At 39.1% G+C, this 22,000-nt stretch overlaps 1 protein-coding gene across 4 annotated transcripts; it reads right to left on the bottom strand.

The window, feature by feature from the left end:
- Positions 1 to 255: 255 nt before the first annotated feature.
- Positions 256 to 17,789, bottom strand: LOC132761112 (solute carrier family 22 member 2-like). Of its 4 annotated transcripts, none has more exons than XM_067465742.1 (11): positions 17,041 to 17,789; positions 14,738 to 14,841; positions 12,950 to 13,104; positions 11,868 to 12,036; positions 10,719 to 10,833; positions 9,014 to 9,163; positions 8,443 to 8,555; positions 7,224 to 7,438; positions 3,567 to 3,675; positions 2,479 to 2,591; positions 256 to 1,384 (listed from the first exon to the last, which is right to left on the bottom strand). In XM_067465742.1, the coding sequence occupies exons 1-11, from the start codon at positions 17,437 to 17,439 to the stop codon at positions 1,260 to 1,262; spliced, it is 1,767 nt and encodes a 588-aa protein (XP_067321843.1). In that variant the 5' UTR covers positions 17,440 to 17,789; the 3' UTR covers positions 256 to 1,259. The 4 variants fall into 4 exon arrangements, with proteins under 4 accessions (XP_067321843.1, XP_060609672.2, XP_060609673.2 ...); XM_060753689.2 differs by having other exon boundaries at positions 9,014 to 9,160; XM_060753690.2 differs by lacking the exon at positions 9,014 to 9,163.
- Positions 17,790 to 22,000: the final 4,211 nt, after the last annotated feature.

Genomic DNA, 22,000 nt, shown 5'->3' with positions numbered 1-22,000 from the left:
TAAATTTGTGGAATCAATATATATATATACACTTACCAAAGACATTTAGAAATTAGGTACAATCATACAGGAGTTTCCTTAAGAAACATTTCACTTCATCATAAACAACTTCATCTATACCATTTTCAAATGAAAGACCAATCCTAACCTTTGAATTTGTCTTCTTATAGAGAAATTACCAATAACCATTTCTTTTTTTACAATTAATATGTTTTATTTCAATTTACATATTCATAAAAAACAATTAAACAAATCATGTATATATGCAAGAACCGATACAATACTTTCTAACATCTATACAATATTTATGTTTGGTTATGCTCTCCCCTCCTCCCACCTCTCTCAATTTAGTGGCTTCCCATCACTATTTATAAATTGGCTACATAGATTCTAACAGGTTAAATTTTGAAGCATTCTATAAAAACTTTTCCTTCTTTCTTATTTCTTACATAGTTTAGAAATGGTTCCCAGCCCTTGATAAAGTTTTTTTTCTTTTTTCATCATTGCTAATTTATCAATTTCTGCTATTTTAAAGACTATTCTTTCTTCTATTGTTGGGAGGTCTGCCTTCTTCAAGAACTGTACATATTCTTGCTGCTACGGCCATGTAGTGTAATACTTTATAGTTTAGTGAATTTTGATTGGTTATTTGACATTCCCAATAAAATAATTTGGGCTCCAATTGTATCTTTGAATGAAAAATTTATTGCAGCGTTTTTTGTATTTTGCCCTAGAATTCTCTTGCTTTTTTACAGGAACACCACATGTGGAAGAAAATTCCTTTCTGTTCTTTACATTGCCAGCATTTGTTGTTTCTTCCCTTATACATTTTAGTTTTCCTTGGGTCAAACCACCCATTCATTTTATTTAAAAAATCTCTAAGAATGTAGCAGCAATTTTTCTTTAAACTAATAGTCCACATTTTCCCCATTTATCTAATTCTATGTTGTGTCTGACATTTTGTGCCCATTTAATCATCCAGTACTTTATCAGTTCTGTTTTAATAGCCATTTCTTTTTGAGGTGACAGAACTGGGGAAGGGGGAATATGTTCAGATTAGATGGGACAAGGGAGATAGATTATATGTGTGTGACATGTTTCCCGTGTGAACTGAGCAGACATTTTAAAGCTCTAGCTAGTTTATTTCTAAAAGTATGTATAGTTCATCAGGGCTCTTTCCCCATAAAGTGAGTGTTTTCACTGCTTGCCTAAGTACCATTTGTAATCAGCTGAAAGAATACACATCCAATTGACTATTTTCAATTGAGCTGTTTAGCATGGTATCGATGGAAGTTTTCTACATCCTCAATGGTGTCAGGCAAGTTTCTTCCTTTGGTCTCGGGTAGAAGTAGCACTGATCCAGCAGCAATTAAACTAACTGCAGCTGCCCATGAAATACACAAAAGAAATTAGAACCCAATATATTACATTTCACTTTTATAAAAACAATACACAGTCCCCTAATTAAATGGTGCAAGCACCTATGAGGACTACAAAGAAAACTTGATAAATGGATTTAATGCCCATGGGCAGATTTCATGATCAATTGCTCACAAGGTAGAAGTGAATTACTAGATTATTTTTTGCAATCTCAAATAGCTCTCTGTTTTTATGGTTCTTAAAATGGACCCATTGTTCCACGCTCATACTATCAAAAGTCAAAACAGAATGCAAGATATAAAGAAGCAATATCAATTGTTCCTCTCCTCTGAAATTGTTACTACTTTAATGAGTACTTTGAAGCATTATGCATTAGCAGAAGGAAAGACTTTAGCTAAGACTGGAATTTGTGGCTGGGGATCTTTCAAGATACTTCCTCCAAATTTTTGTTGTTTTCTCAATTGCACTTCATAAAAACACTTTAGCAATATCTCTTTTTAAAAAACAAATGACTTGCACCAAATTCCAGAAAGTGTATTGTTTCAATAGAAATATATGGGAAGATGGTCCCTCCGCAATTCTAATATTGTGCTGTAATCGATGAGTGGCAGTGGAAGGTTTTGAACATAACAGATGCCTAGTTCCATTGATGGAGTGGAAGAAGGCTAGCAAACTGGAACTCTATACAAATCAGATACAGATACTAATCTTATTCAGTCATTTACAAAGGATATAGTACTAAAATACTAAAATACCATTGTACGGATGCTTTATAGTACCATAACTGATTTTTTTTAAAGAATGGAAGTGAAGGGGGCTATTATGTTTTAAGATGTTTCAGAATGAAAAAGAAACCCACTTACAATATGTATAATTGTGAAAATAACAGTTGGGTTTTTTAAAAAATACACAAAATAACCAGAGCAATAAATAACACAAAGGAGACAATTAAATATTTTAAACAAAACAAGACATTCAATCCAAACTTATATGTATCTGCTTAGAGCCCAAGGGGACTTACTCTTAGGTAAGCAAACCTAGGATTACATAGTTTGACATTAAAATGCTTCAGCAACCTGTAGTAGAGAGATTACTTACTGAAGACTAAAAGAGGTAGTTGATGCCAGATCTCTGCCAGTCTGTATACAACAAATGGGGATATTATTCCACCCAAGTCACACAAAGAGGAACAGACCATCACACCTAAGTTTCTAATTTTCAAAAAGGAAAAAAAGAGTCACTTTAAAAGGTTCTGAACATGCATGTATAACTATAATACGTGTGTAAGGTAATGCATATTATAGAGCTTGTATAACATTTTTGGCTTAGAAACAGTATATTTCCAGTAGAGGAGGAAGCGATGCCTACATTTCAAATATATTTCACAACATATAAAAATATCTTTCTATATGTAACATTCCTTTGTGGATAAGGAAAAGATGAGATTGTATCCAAAGACAGCCATGTCTTTATTTAAACAACTCTTTGTACCCCCTACAAGTTGCAGGTATTTGAGCACTGAAAGGAAGGAATGAAGGAAGGGAGGGGGTCATAAATCAATTTCTGGTTTTGAAAGACTAGAGATGTGCAGGAGGGTCTTTAAAAGGTGGATTTTAAAGATCATGTTAAAAATAAGTATTTTAAAAATCAGTTGTAACCACATTAAGTCCCAAACTGGGGAAAAGGTGGGATGATGATGATTTCAGAGAAGGTGCAGCTCATGGCAAATTTTGGGAGGGGTATAACTGAATCCTATATCAATATTAATTTGGAATCCAGTTGAACAGATGTAACTAAAATCAAAGAGGGAAACAGCATGGCTAAAGGAGAGACTATATAATATATTTTTCAGATTGTGGTTGACAGCAGAAAACCGAATACAGTATATCAAAAATGAACCTGCAGATAAGGGCCCCATCTACACTGCCATTATAATGCAGATTGAACTGGATTATATGTCAGTGTAGACTTGTGTATCTAGTTCAGTGCAGTTCAATCTGGATTATGTTAGTCTACACTAACCATATAATGGAATTCAAATTACATTAGAGGAGCAAAGAGTTCTTACCGTTAATTGAAAACATTTAATAATTGTAAAAACCTACACACACACACACACACACACACACACACATGGATAGAGCAGTTTCAGAAGTTACCTTGCCTGGTATGGTAAGATCACCTACCTGAGAAATGTGGGATACAATTCAGTATTTACAAAACACACCATTTCAAAAGCCATTGTAATTCCCAGTTTCCCCAGGCTAGCTGCAGTGATCATTAACCAATGCATATCTGAAAAGTAAGCAATACTTAATTCTCCAGAACATTTCCTTGTAGAAAGGCAATTAATATAACAATAATATATATTATCTTTTCTTTCTCTGCCTTTTCTTTCAAAGCTCCTTTCTCTCATTCCTTCTTGTACCTTCTTTCCATTCTTTTTCCACTAAACATTACATTTGGCAGCAGGTTTTTTTTTTGTTTAAGGGTCTTTATGAGAGTGTTGAGGGAAGCAGCATTCTGCAAATATGTGTTTTTAAACTTTCTGAATTTAAAAAAAGTTTGTGCATATACATTTGCATAGGGGACTAATGTGTCTTTGGGGTTGAAGAACTCCATAATTTTTATTTTCATACTTTCCACTTTCAAATTATTCATAGAATCATAGAATCAAAGAGTTGGAAGAGACCTCATGGGCCATCCAGTCCAACCCCCTGCCAAGAAGCAGGAATATTGCATTCAAATCACCCCTGACAAATGGCCATCCAGCCTCTGCTTAAAAGCTTCCAAAGAAGGAGCCTCCACCACACTCCGGGGCAGAGAGTTCCACTGCTGAACGGCTCTCACAGTCAGGAAGTTCTTCCTAATGTTCAGATGGAATCTCCTCTCTTGTAGTTTGAAGCCATTGTTCCGCGTCCTAGTCTCCAAGGAAGCAGAAAACAAGCTTGCTCCCTCCTCCCTGTGGCTATCATATCTCCTCTCAGCCTTCTCTTCTTCAGGCTAAACATGCCCAGTTCCCTAAGCCGCTCCTCATAGGGCCTGTTCTCCAGACCCTTGATCATTTTAGTCGCCCTCCTCTGGACACATTCCAGCTTGTCAATATCTCTCTTGAATTGTGGTGCCCAGAATTGGACACAATATTCCAGATGTGGTCTAACCAAAGCAGAATAGAGGGGTAGCATTACTTCCTTAGATCTAGACACTATGCTCTTATTGATGCATGCCAAAATCTCATTGGCTTTTTTTGCCGCCACATCACATTGTTGGCTCATGTTTAACTTGTTGTCCACGAGGACTCCAAGATCTTTTTCTCACGTACTGCTCTCGAGCCAGGCGTCACCCATTCTGTATCTTTGCATTTCATTTTTTCTGCCGAAGTGGAGTATCTTGCATTTGTCACTGTTGAACTTCATTTTGTTAGTTTTGGCCCATCTCTCTAATCTGTCAAGATCGTTTTGATTTATGTCTGTCAATTTTGACTTCTTCACATGGCCCTTTTGGGCTGTGCCATTGCATAGCCAATTGCCAGTGAAAGAGAGGTGTGTGGGGCGGCTCTTGGCTCCCTGTGCACTCCCCCCCCCCATCACATGGCAGAAAGGGTGGCAATGCACATTGCCCACTGCCCTTTCTGCCATCACATGGCAAAAAGAGGAGGAAAATGTGGGTAGCTCCATTGGAGCTAACCAAACTATATTTCTTCATAGAAAAGTCTCTATCACTTTTTGGTTTTCTGGGTCTCATTAGAGTGAGTGTGTTTGGGTACTGTTGTTGAAGGGGCAGCCACCACCATAAATGGAGGATCACACCTCTCCTTTAAGGGCTTGTGAAATCTTGTGGAAGGCACAGGAGGGGTTTCAACAGAGGGAGAAATGGAAGCACCAGAGGACTGTCCTTTGAGGGCAGCTTTGAGATGTTCTCCCTGTTGCTCCTGTTGGGGTAGAGGTCTGGTAGATCTTACAGGCTGAGAGTCTGTACATTTCACTAAGGCAGACTAGGCACCTGGAATAGTTGTTGGGCATCTTGGCTTTACAGCCAACACACCATTTAAACAATGTCAGTGACACTGCAGCATACTTCTCAGGATCCGAACAGATTGGAATTTTGGAGAAATACACTGGAATAGGCTAACAAGATGCAAAGATAGACACAGGAACAAACTATCAAAGCTACCAAACTAGGAAAGTTACAAGAGTGAAGATTCTTTCTCTGCTAATGATATGGCATAGAGAAAAGAACTCGGGCAATGGCAGCTTTCATTCAATACATTCACTTGGAATGGTAGTTGAGGCTACTGCCAAATAAGTATCCCTTATAACTCTAGAACAGCATTTCTCAATCTGGACCCCTGAGGGAGTTGCGAAGGGGTGTCAGAAGGATTACCAAAGACCGTCAGAAAACACAGTAGTTTATGTTGGTCATGGGGGTTCTGTGTAGGAAATTTGCCCCAATTCTATTGTTGGTGAAGTTCAGAATGCTCTTTGATTGTAGGTGAACTATAAATCACAGCAACTACAGGTCCCAAATGTCAAGGTCTAGTTCCCCCAAACTCCACCAGTGTTCACATTTGGGCATATTGAGTGTTCATGCCAAGTTTGGTCCAGATCCATCATTGTTTGACTCCACAGTGCTCTCTGGATATAAGTGAACTGCAACACCACAACAAAAGATCAATGCCCACCAAACCCTTCCAGTATTTTTTATTGCTCATTGGAGTTCTATGTGCCAAGTTTGGTTCAATTCCATCGTTGGTAGAGTCCAGAATGCTCTTTGATTGTAGGTGAATTATAAATCCTAGCAACTATAACTTCCAAATGACAAAATCAATCCCCACCAACCACATCAATATTCAAATTTGAGAATATGGTATTTTGGTACAAATTTGGCATTTGTGCCAAATTTGGTCCCGTGAATGAAAATACATCCTGCATATCATATATTTACATTATGATTCATAACAGTAGCAAAATTACAGTTATGAAGTAGAAACAAAAATAATGTTATGGTTGCGGGTCACCTTAATACAGCAGAACTGTATTAAGGGGTCGTGGCATTAGGAAGGTTAAGAAACACTGCTCTAGAAGGTTCCGAACTGTACTATGCAGGTGCAGTTAACACACTGGTGTACATTCACAGAGACCACGAAGAAGAACTTTGGTTCCCTCTACTGTCAGCTGCCTTTAAATGAAAACAAACTGATTCTTTTTTAGTCTGCAAGAAATCCATTTGGGTACCAAGGCACCTTAAGGTGCTGCATCTCTAGCCAAATCCCAGCTCCCAAAATTCAGCTTTAGGTATCTCCAAACTCTGGTGCAGCTCTCGTTCCAGGTTCTGGATTGCAAATGCCATCTCTCAGTTTTAGAATGCATTTTGATTTTGCTAAGATCTGAATCACAACATTTGGAGAGGTATGAGATCCAAACAATAATGAAGTTCAAATCTGCCCATTAGCCTGGGAGGCACAAACCGAGGGTGAGTATATACAGTAGAATGAATGCAATTTGACACTACTTAAACTGTTATGATTCAATGTTAATGGAATCATAGGAGATATCGTTTCACGTGGTTTTTATTCCTCTCTGCCACAGAGTGCTAGTATCTCATGAAACTACACATTCCAGGATTCCATAGCATTGAGCCATGGCAGTTGAAGTGATATCAAACTGCACTAATTCCACAGTGTAGATGGACCTCAAGTCAATCCATATATATATATATGCCAAATTTTCTACTATCCATTGCTGCTTATAATAGGCACACACTGTTTCTTACTAAACAGTTTTCCACATTCTGTCCTAAATCAAAGGAATTGAAATGTATATCAATAGATATGCTCAACTTACCTTCTGGGGCAAAAGCTGTAACGAGGCAAGCAATGCCTGCCATCAGATGGGCTATAGCCCAGGGATAGCGGCGACCCACTCGCTCTATTGTGAGTACAAGGATAGCAGCTGCTGGTAATTCAACAATGGAGGAGTACAAAAAATCCAGGTAGACGTTGTCTCCAGAAATTCCCACGTGCATGATTAGTCCTTGGTATGTTATGGCGCTTGTGAACCTGGGGGAAAAGAGCAACATTAGTTAACTATCTAGAAATGTGTTACTTGATGAGAAGACAATTTTTAAACATATAATTCATTAGGTTTTCAAATAATTTCACTGCCTTTCAAGCAAGTACATAAAAGTTTAGAAAAAAATGGATTTATAGCAATAAAAAATTAAATCCCTGTATTTGTTTTCTTTTAAGACCTAGATGTGTGTTTTTAATCAATGCTAAAATATTGCAAGAAAAGCTTACAGTATATTTATTCTTAGGAGTGGTTGGACCAGTCATTATCTTCCAAGGCAAAAACCTTCATTTGGGAAACAAAAGGAGACATAGAACCATACTCTGTGCTGGAAAAAGTGGGTAAAATGTTAAACAGGCAAGTGCATGACTGCGTAACACATCTTTCCCCAACATAGTGCCTTGTCATACTTAGGCTTACAGCTCTCAGCAGTCCCACCCAGCACAGGTGCAATTTTCAGGAATAATGGGAAGTACTGTTAAAAATATCTGGAGAACGCCAGCTTGGTAGATGTAGAAGCCCCCACAATTCAAAGGGTTTGAGGTTGTGTTTCATGATAATTCTGAGACTTAAGTTGGTACAGAATACAGTAGTCATAACTTTAATTAGCAAATTTTACTAGTGACACCTAACAAAGATTGATCAAATTTAATGGCATTTGTTTTTAGAGACAATAATATGAAATACATCACTTTCTCCCAATGCTTAGATACCTCCCTAAATCTTGTATGTTAGCATATGCTAGTATTTTTAGCCTAGGTTTTTTAGCCTAGGACCCGTTTACTACTAAAATGACCATACGGAAGTAATTCTCCAAAATTTGTTTGGTCTTTGTGCTTAAAGAAATTTCCCATTCTTGCTCTCTTCCTTCTTTAGCTTTAAATGCCAGGGTTTCATGGGAAGCATTTATCACTGAACCAGGTATTTACATGTGCAAGGCAGGTGTATAGAAGGCTTGCAAGGGGGAAAAAACCCCAAAATAAAGGTCTCTTACCAGTTATACATTAAAATAAGTGTGTATTTCCTCATCTGTGATGTTCTCACAAGATCCATCACAGAAGGACTCTGTTTTGTATCTTTTTCATTGTCCTCTTCAAGATCGATACTCTGTAAGAGAACTGTTCTAACATTAATTAAGACCAAAGTATTTGGCTCATTTTACAGCTGTTATAGATGGAAAACATTAAATTAGCATAGGGCATTTTAAAAAAATCATGAATATGGCTGGCTTTGTCACCTGTTATCTGACAATATTAGATGTTAATGTTTGTATTTACGTTTGATATCCAGCATCTATCACTGATATCTGTCAACATTTGAAAACTAACATGCAATGCCACTGAACAATTAACAGCATTTTTATTATTATTACCATTGATTGTACCCAACAATCTTTATTTACAAATGGAATAGACACCACTGGTGGAACAATTCTACACCTGAAACCCACAATCAGAGGGTGGTGAGCAAGATCTACAGGCAAGGAAAAGAAGTGCCCTGATCTCAACATCAAACAAGAATTCAGAATGCCAAGGTCAGAAGCCATGAAAAAACCTCAGAATTACACAGCTGCACTCTTCCCGATATTTTGATTGTAGTCTTTGCTCTGTCTGCAGGGAATGGTTTGAGCCACACAGCAGAGTCTCTGTCTTTCTTAGAGACTTCATGGCACTCTCCTTCAACTCTTCTTCCTTCTCCGAAGTCGACATGATCTGCTGAATCAAAGGAGTATCCAGCAAACAATCAAAGATCTTCTCCAACTCATCCACTGGTAGATCTTCTGAGGGAGATGACATCATTTCCCTCACCATGGCTCCCCTCCACAAAGCAGAGGGGTCCCAGGTTCACTGGATAGCATTGGTGGAATTTCTAGCACCAAGTCTAGAGAAGGGACATTGAAGACATCATGCCAAGACCATTCCTCAAGCCCACATCCAACCCAATCCACCAAGTACTATAGGTGACTACAGTGATGGAAAGCATCCATGACCTCGGCCATCTCATATTCTTCTTTATCATCCACTATGATAAAGGGTAGAAGAGCTTTGGGATCCTGGAAAGGATTTGCCAAAGTAGTTAGAGCCAGGAAGGACCAATGGAATCTCGGGTAGCTGGGTAGAGGTAGAGGAAGTTGGAGCCAAAAGGTAACAGGGTTAATCTGGGCAGTTATTAGAAATAGACTTACAAACCTAGTTTCTATCTGGGGCTACACAAAAAGAGATATTTAGTGGAAAAGCAGACATTGTCCCCAACTGGAGGGGGGGGGGGGTGTCTTGGCCCACACAATCTATTCCTGAAGGAAGACACAGATTAATGTTGTGAATTGTTGTAAGCTAATATCATGCTGGTATCATGCTGGTAGTTCACATAGAATAATTGTTATTGTTCCAGTGTGATATTGATATGTTCTGTTTCTTTGAAATGCTGAGGATATGTAAATCTTGTCATCCAGAAGGCAAAACTGTGTCTGCCAGAACTGGGTTATGAATTGGAGGACATGATCTAATACGAGAGCCATTGGCCAGCCGTGTAATTGAAAAATGCTCTGGAGAAACAGACCTGCAGTGTCCTTGGCGTAAAACATTATATGCCTTCCCCAGCATATAAAGTAAGTCAACTTTGTGAACCAGTGTGCAACCACTAAGATGGTATAAAATCTGTGATGAAATCTAGGCATACAATTTTCCAAGACTCTGTGGGAATTGGTAGACTGTAGCAAACTTGCTGGCTTGCTAGGTAGATCCTATGCTTGGTGGCAGATTGAGCAGGTCTAAAAATAATGGACAGAGTCTGCACATACTCAAGGAAATCAGAAATTCTGAATCATAAGGTGGAAAGTTTTAAATAGAAGAAAATGCTCTGTAGCTTGACTATTATGTCACTGGTACATAACATTCATTGGTAGGGACCTTGGCAGATTGCTACAATGCAGAAGTCTATCCCACATTGGCTAGTCAGTTTTGATGTTTAAATTAAATCAGTCTAAGAATGGTAAGAACTAGTATTGGTTGCCGATTCAGTTGGTGAGCTGTCTGGAAAGATTCCAGCTTGCAGCCATCATTGTGAAGTTCTGTTGCATCCATAGTGACTTCCAACAAATACCTTCATGTTGCAAAGGCTGTCTTAATAGCTAATAACTCCTTATCCCAGATGATGTAATTCCTTTAGACTCAAGTCTGCTGCTACTGCTGCAAATACCACCATAAATACTATTCATATAACAGTCTATCAGGAATGTTATTCATTATATATGTAACATTTGACATTCACCTCAAAATCGGGAGGTAATGGTTTCCTGTTCGTTTTGGCAATATCACCCACAATTTCCATAGCTTTGCCATTCTGTCCTCGAGAAAGCAGCCATCTAGGAGATTCAGGAAGGCACCTACGGGAAACAAGGCAGTAGAATTGCAAAGGGTCCTATTCCAGAGGAGAAGTCTGTAGAAGAGAGACTCACAGGGCAAAATCATCATAGCAGCTGGTAATACAGATGTGCTTGTATTTTTCAGCTTTCTCAATTTATTCCATTTGTCTTAAAAAACACTGCCAACCTCCAATAGTGCATCACAACAGAACTATAATTGAGATTACTTTGCCATCATCCTTTATTAGGGGCAGGCAATCTTATTCTGAGACATGCAGATAACTCCAACTTACTATGTTAGTTCATATACAGAGTTGATTTGAAGTTGAAAGCCCTCATCTGAATTAAACCTAGACTACTCCCTGGCTGCTGACTTAAATTTAGAATATTACCACTATTATGATGGCTGTTAGTATTGGATCTGTTCCCTGAGGCATGGTATCCTCTTAATGACTTGTGTAATCCTCAGCCAACCCTGCATGGTGACAAACTTCCCCTGAATACTGCCACTGTCTTTTCCTCTTCAACAGAGGAAAAGACAGTGTGGCATAATGGTCTGAGTATTGGGCTAGAATTCAGGGTGACCAGAGTTTTAATTCCTGCTTAGCCAAGAAAACCTAGGTGAACCTTGGAATTCACATTCTTTGAGTCTCAAGAGAAGACAATCATAGCAAATTGTCTAAATAGTATTTCCACAATTAAGGTCCACCTTAAGGTCCCCAAAAATCAGATATGACATGAAGGTACAAAGCAGAAATGTAGCTAGAAGGACAGCAATGATGTCATCCGTTAGGACTTCTAGAAGACCTCCAGTAGTTTCCAGAGTATGCCCCAGACAGGAACAAAAAACAGGTAAAACAGGTTGGCTGTCTGTTCATGTTGCTTTCAAGCAACTGAGATCCATGACTCTTTTTTTTTTTTTTTTTTTTTGCTGTGTAGGCCCACCATTTCACAGCTTGATCTGAGATTCAGTTTCTTGGCTGCAGAATGTAGGCAAATTCCTTTCAGGAAAGACTGTCATAGAAATAGGGGAATGGAGCTTAAGGCCATCTTACCAGTAATACAACAAAAGCAAAAAGGTTGGCAGAGTAACGGCAAGTTGAAGCCACCGCCAATGGGGAATTGCATAAGCCAAAGCATCGAGGATCAGGAGACCAACAGCAAATGCAGTTTGAGAGAGAATGGCCACAGTCCTCCGGTAGCTTGCACCAACAATTTCTGTGACTGCAAAAATGAAGGAATTGTTTCCACATTAATGTAGTCATACCGAAGTGATGGAATACAGATCAATCTCAGGTTTGATCTCATTGCTTTTACAATTTGATGCTGAGCATGCTGGGCTTTACAGTTCCTTGAAGTTGTATTTTGGAACATTAACCTGCACTATTTCCACAATACAGAAAAGTAGGAGCTCACCATCATGGTGACACATAGCTTTTTGCAGCCACTGACGTCCAATTATGCTGCTGTTGTGTGAAACCATAATTTCAGGCAGGCAGTGTAACTCTGCTTTCTCATTGTGTTGCTCTCCCAGCTTGCTTTTTACAGGTGGAAAATTGTTTTCGTATTGAGGGGAGCACAATATTTAGTTTGTTGGCAGCTTTATCTTTCTTTTAATTTGATAGCTACTGTTTGTGGCACTTCAACAAGTTGGGAATCCAATATGACCAGAGGCTTGAGCACAACAAAAAAAAGGTGCATGCAAGGATGGCTTCCTTATACAACCTGCAACTGGAGAAGCAACCCATGGTAATTTGCTGCCTGAAAGAAGGAAAAAATAGCCACCTCCCTCCCTTGTCCTTAGGTCAAGGGACACAAGTAGCCAAGCTATTTGAGCACAAGAGGCAGAAAAATTCCAGAAAAGCATCACCTCATCTCTCTTCCTCACAGTAAAACTATTTTAGAAATCAGGAAAAAAATCTAAAAAATTGCTGCTCTCCCACAACATCCAACTCTGTTGCCAGGCATAACTGCCCCCCCCCCCATCTTGCCTAATGGTAGGACTGACCCTGTGGAATTCTCTGATAATGAACGATCACTTCCCTAGCATCCCTAGAGTGTTCATCCACTAATGGGGCACCACATCACATTCTTTCATCTTCAGCAATATCATCTTTGGGGAAAGAGCCAGACATACTAAGGATGTAGCCTGCTGTCCAGCTGCCCTTGCCAACGAGTCCTTGCATGAAGCGGAATATGACAGTCCATATGTAGTCTGGTGCTACAGCCACCAAGACTCCTGTGATAGAAGTTACCAGGGTGGTGATCAAGATGCTTGTCTTACGGCCAAACCTACAACGTGGGAAATGACAAATTAAAAAGATAGCATTCTGAAAATATATACGTAAAAATCACGCAAAAGTCATTTAATATAATTTTGTGAAGCCTGAATGCATTTCTTTCTGTGGACTCTTATGAAGATGTGAAGGTGAGAAGAGAAGGCCGAGGGGAGACATGATGGCCATGTATAAATATGTGAGGGGAAGTCATAGGGAGGAGGGAGCAAGCTTGTTTTCTGCTGCCCTGGAGACTAGGATGCGGAACAATGGTTCGAACTACAGGAAAGGAGATTCCACCTGAACATTAGGAAGAATTTCCTGACTGTGAGAGCTGTTCAGCAGTAGAACTCTCTGCCCTGGAGTGTGGTGGAGGTTCCTTCTTTGGTGGCTTTTAAACAGAGGTTGGATGGTCATCTGTCGGGGGGGGGGGGGAGAGAGGTTGAATGCCATTTTTCTTCTTGGAGGGGGTTGGACCATGAGGTCGCTTCCAATTCTATGATCCCATGTTCCTGAATTATTAGATTCTGCTACCCTGTTTTCAAAAGCAGCAAAGTGTTCTCTTATATTGGGAGTTAAAAATACACAAGCCCGGGTTTCTAAATCTTGGAAATTACCAGTTCTCTGAAAACATTAGAGAACTGGCAGTGTTAACTTTTGAAAAATACACTGAGAATGCATGAAATCAATTTTCCCAGCAATTGCTGACATAGGTTATGATCAGTCAGGAAAACTTGATAACATCACAAAACTACAGCTATACCCCAGTTAATAAAACAAATGAGTCCCTGGGCATTTTTTCTGTATAAACTTTGTATCAGAGGCAGAAGTAACATGAAAATAATTCAGATAAGTTCCTGCACCACCAAAAAGAAGAATGGTTTAATGTGTTTCACCAATTTTTCCCTATGCTTTTCATTTTTAAATACACTGAATGTAGCTGGAGATACGATTTTATCTACACTCTTGTTTTCTCACTGTTTTTTCTCTTTATACATGATCAGTATGGGATTCTAGAGGCAGCAGCTGTATATATTGCCTACTGTAAGGATGCAAACACAACTAAAATAGAATCAGCTAAAGTAGAATCTCATTTGTTCCCAGCTTGAGGTTTATTGCATTTTTCTGCAAACACACTAGTGTAACTAGGTTCTTGTGGGTTTTTTTGGGCTATAGGGCCATGTTCTAGAGGCATTTCTCCTGACGTTTCGCCTGCATCTATGGCAAGCATCCTCAGAGGTAGTGAGGTCTGTTGGAATTAGGACAATGGGTTTATATATCTGTGGAATGGCTGGGGTGGGGCAAAGAGCTTTTCTCTGCTGGGGCTAGGTGTGAATGTTTCAACTGACCACCTTCATTAGCATTTGAAGGCCTGGCTGAGCCTGGGAAAATCTTTTGTTGAGAGGTGTAACCTGATATTGAAAGCATGTGTTTCTCCACACCCCTTCATGATCCCTTCAATACCAATGTGGCTAAAAAATAACATCTAACTGGAAAGCAGGTGAGAAGGAAAGGGGGTTAGACATTTTTAAAAAACACTTTTTAAAAAGGAGCTACTTGGCCAGAGTATCTTTTATCCTTCTCTAAATTCCAAAATAGACAATTTAAGCAAATTTGATCTGGTACTGATTCCATCCTTCTCTACTTACCTGTCTGCTACGTAGCCAACATATATAGACCCAAGGCAAAATCCAACATTCACACATGCCTGAAACACATCTAGCTTCCAGGAGTATTTACACACCAAGTCAAACTGTAGAGACACAATTAGAAAGAAAATAATGATAAATGTTCATCATTAGCAAATTGAGTCATCCATGTTATAGAGAATGCTGTAATGCACCTGAAATCCATTCCCATACTAAATAGAAAAATGAACAATTTCTGCACACAGAAAGTCTGACAAACTCCTTTTCCATGCCTAATTTTTAAGGAGTTGTACAAGTTTGGCATCCCTACCCAAAATTTCAAAATCTAGAATATCCCAAAATTCAGATTGTCCTCATAGGATGTTGAGATAGTGATGCTATGGTTTCATGCACAAACATATTTTAAAACCACATAAAATTACCCAAAGGGGATGTGCATAAGATATATATGAAGTTTGTTTCTAAAAGGTACCATTTCTTTAAAAAAAAAAGAGTCATAGGTGACAGCACATAGTTGGTTAGGAATAGAATATTATGTTCAGATCAAAATGTATCAATTCACTTGAGTATAGAACTTGGAAAAGTCCAAGTATTACTAAAATAAATAAATGTTCGCATTCTTCAATTAGGTAAAGACACAAGAGGCAGCATTTTTTATTTATGCAAAAAATTTAGCAAGGCTATATCAGTGCTGGACAAGTGGACAGGATGGCCCTTAGCAGTGTCTTCCTACCCTAGGATTCTATTATTAAGCAGAAGCTGAATGGCCATTTGTCAGGAGTGCTTTGAGTGTGCTTTTCCCTTATGGCAGAAGGGGCTGGACTGGATTGCCCCTGGAGGTCTCCTCCTACCCAAGGATTCTATTATTATTATTAAGCAGAGGCTGAATTGCCATCTGTCAGGAGTGCTTTGAGTGTGCTTTTCCCTTATGGCAGAGGGTGCTGGACTGGATGGCCCTTGGAGGTGTCTTCCTATCCTAGGGTTCTATTATTATTAGGCAGAAGGTAAATGGCCATCTGTCAGGAGTGCTCTCAGTGGTCTGTGGAAGTCACAGTTGTAGGTACTGCAAAACTCATCCATTGTCCATATTCTCCCAAACCTATTATGTTGAGAAACATCAACTAGCCAAAACTATGCAATGCCACATGCCTTGCAGTCAAAGCATTAATGAATGTCATTGAAGCAACAATGCACAAGTTCAAAACATCAGAAAATTGAGATCGAACCATCAGCAGCTGTAAACCCCTAAACTTTATAATATCCAATTCTTCAATAAACTGTATCAACTGTATGATTTTGTGTAATGTATATCTTTCAACTGTGTATTGTATCTATTTCTTATATATGAAATATATATAAACTACTGCTTAGAAATGTATTAAAATGTAACTTAGAAAAAAACGCCTCTTTGTAACTGTTCAGATCATCTCCCAGGATTGTAAAAGGTTGGGCAAATCCCTTTGGCTGTTTCCCAGGACAGATAATAATCAGATTCATTGTTTATATGTAAAGATAGATGAACTCCCATGCCGACCAGATTAGCTCAGGAATGCCTAAATTATTCCCCCGAAGCTGAGAGCCTGTTACCCCAATGGAAACAGAGACTTAAAATGGTGTATATTTGTTAACTCTTATTTGACAGTCCGGCTCTTGATTGCCCAGGATTGGCACCTTTGTTTCCTGAGTCCTGTATCATTGGTTGGCAGAGAACCGGACAGTTGATCTAATCGAAAGCTCATCAATATATTACTAGCATTGTTATCTCCCAGTTTGCGCCCTCCCAGGGGGTGTCCCAACAGTTGATTGGTCCCTTGCCCAACCAACCCTTAGCCATTATTATCCCACCAAGGAAATCCCCACCTGAAATCCATGACATCAGCGAAACTTTGGCCAATCCTGGCATGGATCCTAGCTAGCCTCTTTTCTAGACAATCAGAGGAGGGAGTGGGAAGCTTGAATGACTGTCAGAACTATATAAGATGCCTTGTGTTTTTCTGCATGTTTATCCTTGTACACTTTGAAGCAAATTACTTGTATTTTTTTGGGGGGGGGGGGGTAAATGGTAATAAATCTGTGTGGCTTGTCTTCAACCTGGTGAGTTGATTCTCTGTCCTGGCCCTTCTACTTTTAGAGTATACTCACCAGGCACAGATTCTCTTATCTGTAGTACTAGCTGAACTACTACATAATGATTGGGGATTCTGGGCAGTCCAAAGTTTGAGTTTCTTTCCCCCGTTCTAAGCTGTTCAGTATAATAAACACATGCAAAAATTAAGGAGATACGTATCTGTAACCTTACTTACCTCACTCACAATGGACTGTATTGAAGAATCGTATAGCCAACCTTCTTGGCAAGTGGTGAGAGGGATGCTGCCATTCAGATGGCTAAAGTTTCCCAATGGGTCTGTACAGCTTAGTTCAGTTGCATTCCAATCCACATCGTATCTCATGCATTGCTGTATGAAAGCTTCTCCCTTTGGAACAGTATAATTCAATTCCTCTTCAAGAGTCCAGCCACACCTGCGTCTTAACTCAGCTGCTCCAGGATTCAGACAACGGTGCTCTGGTATAAAGCCTAGAAAAACAACTCCAATATAAACTGGAGCAGAGGCAGCTGAGAGGAGGGAAATGAGGAGAAATGTTCTTTTCTGGAACAGATCAAATTCCCCTATATGCTCTAAAATCTCATCAAAGTTTGGCATCTTGGACTAGAGTTGTTATGGCCACTTCAGCCTTGAATTGTGCAGAGTGTAAAGGAACTTAAACAACACGCTTTTTGATTAAAAGCCAAAGACCTAGCTAATAAATTACTAAGTCACCTATTGTAACTGTTATATAAGTTTCATGAGCAGGAGGCAGTCCTCTTCAGGATGAAAAAAGCCATCCTTCACGGCAGAAACCAAGATGATTCATTACTAAACTTTCATTACTAAACTTCAGATACATTATTTAGAAATCTAGGAGCAAAAAAACCAACACACAGGGAGATGAGGAGATCAGAGCAAAAGAAAACACTAACTCATGACAAAGCAATTAGAGGGAGGCGAGCAAACGGAGCCCACCCCCTTCCTCTTGATATTTTTGTCCCGCCTTGGACATTGGAGCTGCTTTTACATAAACAGATCACGTGGATTCTGTTGATTTTTCCTCCAGATGTTGACCCCACTTCACTCTGACATATACTGGCAAAATGCCCTTTACTGCTGGAGTTTTTTTTATTCCTGGTATTGTATCTTTCTCTTCAAGCAAGAGAGGGGGAGAGTGAGCAAAAGAGGGAGACAGGGAAACTAGAATTAAGCATTATGATCAAGTTGGGAAATGCTGATGCCCTTAAGCATCCATGGCACCACTCTTTGGAATGCCCTCCCAGGGGAGATTGGATCTGCACCCTCTTTGTTGGCATTCAGGAAGAGCCTAAAAACCTTCTTTTTCAAGGAAGTTTTTGGAGAAAACCAGTGATATCCAAAGGTTAGGAAGGCCCCTTGACTTCGTTACGTAATATCAGGGCTGCCCACCACTGCGCCTGAACGGACATTAACATAAAACAATAACATGTCATTTATATACAGTTGTGATGTTTAAGTAATGGTGGAATTATTCATTGTTCATACACAATCAAGGGTATACTATTATGTCAGTTCTTCCAAATGTGTAATTTAGCTTTCAAGGAAAGCCACTGAAAATTTTCCCTTGCCTTCATCTGCATCGTCCCACCTTATAGGGAAAATGCAGTGCAACAGAACTGAGATTGCACCCACACTGCACAATTATAGCAGTTTGATCCCATTTTTATTTATACATTAAATGTCATGGCTCCATCCTATGGAGTCTTGAGAGATGTAGAGTCATGAGTGATTCAAAGTCTCTTTGCCAAATTATCAAGATTCCATAGGATGGAGGCATGTCACTTAAAGTACCATCCAATTTCCATAAGTGTGCAGTGTAAATCTGCTTGGCAACAGTCTGAAATCATGTGTTATCTTCTCGTATTATATTTTTGATACATGTGGGGAGTAGAGAGATGTAACCCCAGTGTCTTAACTTCACCCTGAATGTTCACAAAGTTCATCAGCCAGATTCCTAGCATCTTCTGTTCCAAAAACGTTTTAAGTTGGTAACTACCCCATTTCAAAACTGCAGAAGATAAATTAAGTATATATTTCATGGAGGCAATAGAGCAATCAGCAACTGGAGCATTTGATTATAGAAAGGTTCAGAGAGCTGGTTGTCTGGCATGATTGCTAGCAAGGAAATCTCTCTTTCCAGCTTTAGATCCTAGCTTGCTGTGGATATATATATATATATATATATATATATATATATATATATATATATATTCATTCCACAGAATGTGGCTTGCCTGGGTGTGTATAATGATCAGGGAAGCCACATTCTTGCAGTCTCAGAGGAAGGCAAAGACAACTCCCTTTGAACAAATTTTGCAAGAAAATAATGTAATAGAGTTGACATAAATTGAAAACTTCGCTTTGATTATGTATTCCTGCAGGGTGGCAGTGGGCTGTTTATTGCTTATGGTCTTTTCTAATTCTATGATTCTTTGACAGCCTTTAAATAGCTGGAGGGCAGAGGCTGCAGTAGCTAAAACATGGGTTATGAGATGTTAGGAGGAGACATGCTTTTTTTCCACCTGATGAAACTTTCAACTTCACCACACACATTTTTTGTCATGTTTCTGAACACTTAAGAAATGGCCACCCACAGAGCCCGTCAGATGATGCATGGTCACTCCATGGGTTTCAAGTCAGTGCCTGTTTTTAAAGTGTTCATTTAACCAACCATTCAGAACTTGAAAGCCAAGCAATTTCATTTTTGTTTTCTCCCAGAGACTGGTAAAATTGGCAAATATCAAGTGGGATGGAAATCCCACTTGTCTGCTTGTAATCAATACAATGAGGTTATGTAGATGGAGCAGAGATGACGAGTAATGCCACCTTTGCCTGCCATTACCATTTGGGCATCACAGAGGAAGTGTCAATAATTTATTATGTTCTTTCCATTTTCTCATCTGAGCAATTTTGCAAATATGTTAATTCACTGTTCTTACTTTCCTTTTTCACAGTAAAGGTGTCACAATGAAGCTTCTGTTCCAAAAATGAAAATAGTATTTTTTGTTGACAGGGGGGGGGGGGGGTACAGTTTTGTAAAATGGGGGAGGGGACAGTAAGAGGACAGATATCTCTCCTGTGTGATGGCACAGCAAATGGATACTTTTTAAGAAAGAGGAACGGTGTAAAACGTGATGGTGGTAGGATAGACATTTGTTTACTTTCACAACGAGGTGTCCCAAAACACCATGGCAAAACTACAATCTCCCTACCCTTGTAGGATGAAGTCCCTTGTTAACTCTTCCTGATCCATAATCTTGAAATAGTTAAAGTTACAGGAGCCCCACTCCATAATCAACCTGTCAACAGTATCCGAGGAAGATGCTTGCCTGATAACCTCGAAAGCTGTTCCTAGGCGGGCAGGGAAATCCTGAAGTTGATGTGTTAATAGCCTAAGACCTTTTGTCCATTTCTATGCCACAAAACTTTTACACAAAAAAGGGGGGTGGGTGGGTGGGATGAGAGTGGGAAACCAAAGACTTTAGTGCAGGTGTCCCCAAACTAAGGCCTGGGTCATTTATCTGAACCCTGCACTAAAGATTAGACTTAGGATTGAAACAACTCGAAGGCACGCAATAACAACAATTAACTTGATTATCCCATCAGCCAAAAGCAGGCCCACACTTCCAAATGAAATGCTGGTAAGTTTATGTTGGTTAAAATTGTTCTTCATTTTAAATATTGTATTTTTTCATGTTCTTGCATTAAACATAAGATATGTGAAGTGTGCATAGGAGTTTGTTCAGGTTTTTTCTAACTATAGTCTGGCCTCCCAACAATCTTAGGAACTGTGAACTGGCCCTCTGTTTAAAAAGCTTGAGGGCCAGTCTCTTCCAACTCTATTATTTTATGATTCTATGACCCTATTGGATTTTTAAAATATACTAACCTATTTTGAAAATAAAATACTGGGTTACTTTGAGTATTGTAAGTGCAGAGTCACATTTACAGTGATTAAGTATGAGGATAATGAAACTCTGAAGTTAGGTTTGCATCAGGTGTCTAAGATAAAAAAAGCATGAATGGAACGTTACATCATAGAAGTGTAAATAAGAACACCAACAGAATAAGATGGTGTTAGGTGATGTATGGTGAATTGGAGGGTTCTGGAGAGAGCTGTGAATACTGTAAATAGCTGCAACAAAAGATAAAGCCTTCCTGTGGAAAGAAGCTCATGCGTCTGCTGTTTATTGAAAGTATTGCTCATACTATAGACCAAGGGTCCACAAACTTTTTAAACAGAGGGCCGTGTCACAGTCCCTCAAACTGTTGGTGGGCCGGATTATAATTCGAAAAAAACATGAATGAATTCTTATGTACATTGCACATATCTTATTTATAGTTCAAAAAACATTTTAAAACAATACAATAATTAAAATTAAGAACAGTTTTAACAAATATAAACTTATTAGTATTTCAGTGGAAAGTGTAGGCCTGCTTTTGGCTGATGAGATAGGATTGTTGTTGTTATTGTATGCTTTCAAGTAGTTTCATACTTAGGTTGACCCTGAGCGAGGGCCGGGTAAATGACCTTGGAGGGCCGCATCCGGCCCCCGGGCCTTAGTTTGAGGACCCCTGCTATAGACAGTACTTTAATATTGCTTTGAGGTTTGAACAGAAACTATGCTTCAGATTGAAGAAATACCTGACAAACCCCTGGTTTAGGGGATCAAAAAGGCAGGGTCCATCTGCATGTGGATATATCAACAGACCAGCTTAGAAGCTGTAAGTCTACAACAAATGCTGGAATTTTCACTTTTAAACAAGTGATTGCTTGTTTGAGAGGCATTGAGATTTCCTTCTTGTCATGTTCTCTCCCCAAATTCTGGGCATAGCATCAGTAGCAATAATCTTTTTGGTATCATGTGGACAGCAAATTGCATCAACTTCTCTGGGGTTGGAGTACTCTTAACAAAATACTGTATTAAGCTATGCTCAGAGATTTAGCAGTTACAGCTTGTACAAGAACATTAAAATATAAATGGTTTATTTATGAAAAAAAACCCAACAAGACTGAAAACACATCTCTAATTAGATTGAAAAGCAACAGATGGTAAGAACAAGAAGTACCAGTGCTCAAAGGATTAAAATCCCCAAAATCTAAAGTTTTTATTTGGAAAAAATAGGGCTAGCAATT

Source organism: Anolis sagrei, chromosome 1, assembly GCF_037176765.1.
Source record: "Anolis sagrei isolate rAnoSag1 chromosome 1, rAnoSag1.mat, whole genome shotgun sequence".
Taxonomy (NCBI): Eukaryota; Metazoa; Chordata; class Lepidosauria; order Squamata; family Dactyloidae; genus Anolis; species Anolis sagrei.
The sequence above is the reverse complement of the archived record's forward strand: the minus strand, read 5'-3'. Positions and strand labels throughout refer to the sequence as shown.